Here is an 8,236-nt window from a genome sequence, read left to right as displayed (position 1 = left end):
AATGATAGATCTATCATCTAACAAATTTTATAAATTATTGGGGAAAAATATTTTCTAATGCAATTTCGTGCTTGCCAATTATTAGCATAACATTTCAATTTCCATAGCTGTATAAGGTATATTAATTATATAGACCTAGGGGCCTAGAGCTATGTATATAGATAATCTAACCTTAGGTATAATAATAATAGATTAACGTAATTATTTAGTTAAGAATCTGTAGAAAAAGCGTTCACCCGCTGGCTAATAATTCAGCACAGATTTGCACTCACACGTAGGCCTAGGACGCTTGGCCTATAGTAGATGATATAACTAAGTTAAATCTAATAATAATAATTTAGATAAGATCATAAGAATCTGTATAAAAAAACACTTACCAGCTGGCAAATGATTCATCAGAGATCTAGTAGACCTAGTCTGCCTAGCCTGCTAGTAAAGTTGCGTTGTAAACACGCGTACTTGTAAGTTGTAACGTTATTATTAGGTCTATACATACGATTGTTAACAACCGGTTCGTGGAGGTCATTAAATTCTAAGAACAGGTTCACACGAACCGGTGCGAACCGGCTGAATCCCACCACTGCCTACATACTTAGAAATTCAAAAATATAAGCTGACATTGCTTTTTTCTGTTAGGCTTACTGTTAGATAATTCCAGTACATTGCATAGCTCGTAGAGTATAATTGTCTATCAAAGATGCAGTCAAAGAATTGAAACACCAAAAACGTTTGAGATGATTTCCTTTTGAGCTTTTACCTGTACTATCACAATTCATCAGTAGCAGGGGTGGGCTGATCAAATCAAGAAAAGTGAAAAACACCAAGAAAAGACTCCCTACACAAGTAGGAGGCACACATTAGGTGCAACATGCAAATATAGCAATAGAATACCTACTCAAGGTATACCCAGCATTTATTGCATATTTGAAAGTTGTCTCCAATGGTCAAAGTGCATCTGCTGCATCTAAAGGTAAAGCAAAAGGTTTTCTGAGACATCTAAGATCAAGAAAGATGGTTTTCTGTCTTCATCTAATGTTAGACATTACATCATTGTTGAGAGAATTTTTTGAAATAGTGTAGAGGCAGGATTGTATCCTAAGTGATGTTTCTGAGACCCTAAATGCAACTCTAAGTGTTAAAAAGATATACTACATGCAATGGACCAGCCCTTTGTGGCTTACTCTAGGACAGCAAGTGAGAGGAATTCACATTTCACTGTGGTATCACAGAGTTGCAGAATGATTCAACTAGTTTTGGTATAGATAAGGAAAAGATCCTAAGTGTCTTAATTTCTCATTTTGAAAGAAGGTTTGGAGATCTAAATGACCCACATACCTTGGCACTTTTGGTGTGCAATATCAATACATGGCCATTGAATAGCAAAGAGCTCTTGAAGAAATTTGGTGATACTGAGATCCAGGTGCTTTTAGATCATTTTCAAGAACCACTCAATCTGTGCACATTGTTCAGTCTAGATGCAGTTATGAATGAATGCACCACCATAAAGACAGTTATTATCCAGTCTGTGACTCGTCAGACAAAGGATACAAATCAGAGGGTTGACAATGCAGCAGTTTGGCTGGAAATGTGGTGGCATGGTGGGCATGAGAACTTTCTTACACTCGTTGATCTTATACTCAGCCTGCAAGCACATAGTGCTGAAGTAGAGCATGGATTCAATTTATACAAATTAGTGCATAGAGATTTGCAGAATGGTTGCTTCAACCAGAGACTGTATCAGACTTTATAAGGATAAAATTACATACAACAAGTGTAAAAGACTGATCTTGAACCAGTCTTCCACCTCTGGAGATCAGCTGGCATCAGATCAAAGTGACCTTCACCACCTCTATATTGAAAGTAAAAACAAAAGGCAGATGCAATTTTGAAGATGAAGCACTAATTGCTCTAGAAGAGGAGTGTGACTTAATGATACAGTTAGTGAGATTGATGATACACAGCAGAAAGCAAGGTAGATGATGATATGACAGTGATATGACTTAATGTGAAGAAGCTAGTCTCAAATAACTTTGATGATGATGACTGTTACCTTTTGGTAATTAAAACTGATAATTACTTGAATTTATTGATTTCTTTGTAATTCTATGAATAGTTTAGAAGTCACACAGTTATATGCTTCTCACAAAGTTGAAAACAAATAAGTAAAACTGAGAAAGCCATTATTAGATAATTTTCATTATGATTGTTAACTTTGGATATTTAATTTTGATAATCCTTTGAGTTTATTGTTTTACAGAACGTAAATAAAGACTTATGTGATAAGTGATTAGTTTATTAAATTATATCATATAATAAATTTAAATCACACTATACTTCTTACAAACAAATTAAAACATGAATTATCATAGAAAAAAGTGAAATCCAGTAAACCCTTGAGGGTCCGGCAAATATATATTTTTCTGCCCGACCACCTGTCCGGTTGAATTGTTTCTTAATTTCGTGCCCTGACCTTGCTTTTGAAATTTTTTTTATTATTTATGCTAACCATAACCTGTTTGTTGAATAGTTTATATTCACTTGTACTGCTACACCCATGTGCTGTAACTAATACCACCTCAAAGTGCCTATATGACTCACCAAACCTAAACTTTTCTGTAGCTTTCCTAGTTCTAAGTGGGTGAGGTCAACAATTCTTCAAATTGTCATATGTACTGGTGTCTACATCCTGTTTCTATGCAGCATTTCTTACTAACTCTGCTGCTGACTTTGGTTACTGGTTTCCAAGCTCTCTTCTCAAGCTTATTTTTGTAATACACGTGTCTTGTTGCTTGTTTCTAGGCAATACTCCTTACATAACTAAGTTTCTGTTTATCAATTCTCAAGGCCTATTTCGTAACACAGGTGTCCTCTTGTCACTTTTTTTCTTTTTATATATATCCTTGACTACTTGCTTATACCAAAAACCCTTAAGTTTTTATTATATGTATTTTCAACTACTAAAACTGAAGCAATTTATAAAATTTCCTCGAAAATTTTTAAGTTGCTTCATCAGAACCTCTAATGTTTTCCTTGTGTTACTCTTTATTAGCAGAGTTAAAGATGAGCAGGGTGATTACCATGGTAATTGATGTCATGTTTTATGCTTGCTTTGCTACAAAGTACTTTGAAAGAGTTATTTATGGTGGTGAAATGATGTGGCTTATATGTGATGAATTATGGTTCAAAATAATTTGTTCTTATTTGATGTAAAAACTGTTGAATCATATTTATAAATATATCTGATTTTTTCTGATATTTAACAGAACACAAACACAGAGTTTGTTTCTATAACATTTCAACTCTTGTACTCTGCTGTGAATATTGTAAGCATAAAATGCAAAAGAAGAAAAATACTTGTTTTGAATTTATGTTACGAATACAGTTTATTTCGATTTTATGTTTACTGTGGTTGTGATTTAGTAGGGAATTTTGAGGTTCAGTTTATAATATATTATTTTCATTTCACTTTATTATTGATTGATTTTTGTAATTACACATGTTCTCTGCATTCTAACACATTGCAATTTTCCTGGGAAATTTAAAGACCTGTTATCACTGTAAATGCTATCTTATTCCTGAACTGTGTGTTTTTTACCCCAATTTGAGTCTCATCCTCTCTGTTTCTAACAACTTTTGTACATATTCTGATAAGTCTTGGAAATTTGTGATTTCAATTTCAAGGCTTGGAAAATAATTAAAAAAGGATAACATATTCAAGAGTCTAGGAGAATTAAATATCTTTATCAAATTATTTTTTCAAAAAATATTAAAATATCTGCAACCAAAATATATATGGAAAACAATTTATATTTCTGTCATGACCCATCATAAACTTGTTTGTTTACCTGAATGGTAAGTAAAATGTCACAAGTCAACTATACCTGCTTGCTCATTCCTAAATAATGAGTCATTTACTACCAAAAATGTAATAATGAAGCATTTAAATATGTGTTGCAGAAATTAAGTTGCATCTAAAATAGAAATGTTTGAAGTATGTGTTTTAATAATGATGTCAGTAACTTTTCTGCATGTTCAACATTTTACTGGACACCTATGTAGGGATGAGAAATATCTGTGAATCAGTAAAACTACAACTTTATAATGCTGCCCAGGGTTCTTCACAACATTTGCAATAATCCATAAATAAAGTTGGGGGAGTAACAGATATTGACTATTTTATGATTCCCATAATACACACAAAAGTAAAAGTGCCATCATATTGCAGTTTCACACAACAATATTCTCTTCTCAAAACTTCAATAACTTGCAAATAAGTACCACAATTTTACCAGTCAAAATTTAGTTAATACATTTTCCTGTCCTTACAAAAGGGCATGTTTAGGGCATAGATTATTCACACAAAGAATTCATTGAAGGTGTGTATGTTATTAAAACAGTCAAACTATCCATGTTGTTAAGTGCACAGTTAAAAAATGTTAATCATTTAATTATATTTACACAAGCACCCTGAATTTTAAACTTTTAATATAAGCATATTAGTTTAATTGAAAATGGACTGAAATTAGAAAAATGGCAAAGGTTACAAAGCAACGTGATGAAGTGTGTGCTGAGAAGTTAATAGTTTGGTTAAAAACTAATTTAGATGGGACTGGTTAGAGAAAGAACTAGAAGTCACATTTGTTTGGAGTAAACCACAAGCAGTGAAGCCAAAACTGGGAGAATTCATTAAGAGCTTCATGCACATATACAACAAACTTATAAACTATTCTTCATAGGGATGCTCTAGAAATTTGATACATACAGTTATACAAACATGTAAAACTGTGAAATGAATAAACTAATTTACTTTAAAATCTAAGGACATTATACCTGTCAAATATGTTGGAGGGGGAATATATAATGCACTAGATAGGTTCAAATTTTCAATACCCAACATTGAACACATGATATTTTCCTAATTAGATAACGATGAAACATAAGATGCTGTTATTCTGTCTAATCAGTTTTGTTACTTTAACTCATGATGTATTTATTGAAATTGCTTGTATGGAGGAAGTTTAAACACATTCTTATGGTATCATTGAAAAACAAAGAGTACTTTCTGTTTGTTGTTATGGTAAATAGTCTATATAGTCGCCTAAATCTAAGTATTAGTTAATGATTAATTTCAAGATGTCATAACTGTCAGATGTATGAAAAAAAAGACAGTAGAATGTGCAAAATAGTTTCTGATTTTCGATATTACGATAAGTAATTATTACTTTCATTTTATTTATTAGAAGTAATTAGTTAAGCATTGAAAGTGCTGTACATTTAATGGGAAGTTTTAATTATTATCAATCCTTTCAGGTGAAGCGAGATGTCAATTCATGGATCAGACTTGGTGAAGTAAAGGCAATTGAGATAAAGGATCCAGAATGGCGCTCAGGTCGCTTCACAATAAGAGATCTAGAACCTAGCTCATATTATAAGGTTGAGCTTAGAGCCAAGAATGAAATTGATTATAGTGAAAGTGCAACAATGATATTTCGTACAGCTAGTGGTAAGTGTCATTAGGCATTTTGTGCCTTGGTGATAAAAGCATTTGCTTTTGCACTTTTTATCTTGTGAAATGTGTACTGCTTGCTTCTTAATTTAGGGAATTTTTAAACTTATTTTCAAAATATTCCCTACTTGTTGAGCTCTAACTTTATGTAGTCTTGTGCATGATTGTTATTTACTCCTCAAGTTAATTATGAAATTCTACTTTTTAATGTGCAGTAGTTATATTTAATGTTGTAAAAGTTTCACTCAGTTCTTAATATACCCTTTCTGTGGTTGTGCATAAAGCTATTTAACTATCATATTCCACATTAACATGTGTTAAAAATTCGTAACAGTATTATTCTCTAAAGTTACATGGTGTATTTGTACATGTGGGTGCTTGTTAGAAAGTACATTGTTGTAGTTTATGATACTACTGGCAAACCATGTATGTTGAATTCTTTTGTTTCTTGTGTTTTATAATGTGTCATGTTTGCTAAATACCCTAAGCCAGTTTGACTTTTGGAAATACTTGCTCTTTCTTTTCTTCTAGATCCAAGCTCTCGGTCTAAGGGTCCCCCACCGTTCAGCCTCTCTGGTATCTCCTTTCCTACGTACCCTTTGTTCTCCTAAGCTAATGAACTTGCACGGCTATCTTGTCATTGTGTTGTTTTCTTTTGTCTGGTGCTTACTATATATTAAATACTGTAGAATGTTCTGACCAAGGTTTATGACAAAATACTCTGAATTATATAAACTGTTTAACTTAATGAAATAACCAGGGCTTTTAACAGGTAAGTGTTGAATTCAAAGGAGAATACACTGAAAAATTACTAAGATATAAATTATCAAGTAAATCAGTTACTTTTTAATCCATCAGAAATAGAGTATATAGCACGGATTCCCAACATTATTCAGGCAAGGGGCACTTAATTCATCAATATTATCAAGGTCCAGTTTTTCATTGTACAACATTGTAAGTTTCAGTATTTTCCATATTTTATTACAGCCAGTAACTGAAACAAAGTCTGAGGGTGATGTGTATGCAAAGATAAACTGGCCCTGTACTTCTTACTTGATTTATAATCCAGTATTTACATGATGGTGGTAATGAGTATTTTTTTCAAAATACCGTAATTAGTCCCTGCATTGTCTTTGTTGTTATTGTTCAGTAATTTGAACAAAGTATTATGGTGCTGTACTTGAAAAAGTAAACAAAAAAAATGTTTAAGTATTATTATTATTATTATTGCTTAATTTATAATACTTTACTTACATGGTATATATGGAAAAAATAAAATCAAAACACCCAAGTGTTTCCATAGCAATGAAACTATTTCCACATTTTTTAAAATATACTACTGTGGTTAAAGAAACCAAAAAGAAAAAACTTCATGCCAAACAGCTGTCATAAGGCAGACTTTTTCTACTAATATGACAAATCTACTGTAATCAACTAAAAATAAAAAAGTCATGTAGAGGCCTGAAAATTTACAAATAGTGGGAAAATATGCACTTTCTCTCCATTGTTATCTTTTTGATGTTAGGGACAAATTTCATCATTGCAATTTAAACAATACTTGCAGATGTTGCTCATTAGCCTATTACAGTAATTTTTTTGGATGAAATTCATCTTGGGAAAATCAAAATTCGTAAATGTATATAGATCTAAACATCACTAACTATAAAAGGCTTATTTCCTATGTCACTCTGTTGGGAACTCTTTCATGCTCCTTTTTTGGTATCAACAATATACATTATCGGTTAGCAACAAAACTATCACCTGATTGTTCTTAGGCAAACTATGATGTTTATATTGAATGCTCAATATTCTTGTTGATTTTTTACAAAAGTTTGTTTTTTATTATTATTTTTTTATAACTTCAGTGATATAACAGCAAAATAGTTTAATTTAGAAGTTTTATGACATTGAGTTGTAGCTAAAAAGTAAAATAAAATTTACCAAGTAGTGTTTCAGCTAAGCCTTATGTTACATTTATGTATTAGGCCTAATGCTTTAATTAGACTACAAATAGGCCTACTATTACTAACGTTATAGAATCAATGTTTAAAAAGTTTTAAGTGGTGAATAAATGTTAATTAATCCTATTGCCTTGGGCATCTTTTACTGTCTATGTCACGAGGTTTTAGCAACTTGCATTCATAAATTTATTAAACTACTTTTTTTTGTTTATGTTATACTAATTAGTATAGCATAAAATCATAGCTAATAATCCATATTTTAATATTATATAAATTTTAAGTTTTTAATCTTATAAGACAATATTTAAAAAAAAACCTGAATTTCTCCTAGTGTGACACATCTCCTCTTCTCTATTTTATCCACACTTCCCCAATTATTAAGAAATTCAATGTAAATTACTCACTATAAAATTGTCATTGTTCAGACAAACCATGATTTTTATAGCCTTCAATTGTTATTGGTTCAGAACTATCAAATAGAAAACCAGACACTTCTTGCCACACCCACCTGTCACATCCTCTCTTTCAGGATTTGTTTATATTTCTCTCTTATGTTTTATTATATATTACCTATAACCAATAGAAAGAAAATGTTTTTGTCTATCAAATGATTTATTATATAATGTTTACTGAACAGAGAATTGTCAATTTCACTGTTAGTACAAGCTTCATTCCAACTGGAAAATTAATGACTATCTAGAATGATTTTGTAATGGCTCTTGGTGCATAGTTAGAAAGCCAAAAAATTTGTGATAATTAGGGAAAGTTG

At 31.5% G+C, this 8,236-nt stretch overlaps 1 protein-coding gene across 2 annotated transcripts in view; it reads left to right on the top strand.

The window, feature by feature from the left end:
- Nucleotides 1-8,236, top strand: part of LOC106470388 (fasciclin-2-like) — an 82,523-nt gene that overhangs the window by 54,214 nt on the left and 20,073 nt on the right. Inside the window, exons 5-6 of one of the 2 annotated variants that reach the window (XM_022398988.1) lie at nucleotides 5,311-5,503; nucleotides 6,038-6,082. In XM_022398988.1, coding sequence (XP_022254696.1) covers nucleotides 5,311-5,503; nucleotides 6,038-6,082 — 238 coding nt within the window. The remainder of the gene's footprint in view (nucleotides 1-5,310; nucleotides 5,504-6,037; nucleotides 6,083-8,236) is intronic. The other variant, XM_022398989.1, reaches the window with a different exon arrangement.

Source organism: Limulus polyphemus, unplaced genomic scaffold, assembly GCF_000517525.1.
Source record: "Limulus polyphemus unplaced genomic scaffold, Limulus_polyphemus-2.1.2 Scaffold3977, whole genome shotgun sequence".
Lineage (NCBI taxonomy): Eukaryota > Metazoa > Arthropoda > Merostomata > Xiphosura > Limulidae > Limulus > Limulus polyphemus.
This window is presented reverse-complemented; position numbering and strand designations above follow the sequence as displayed.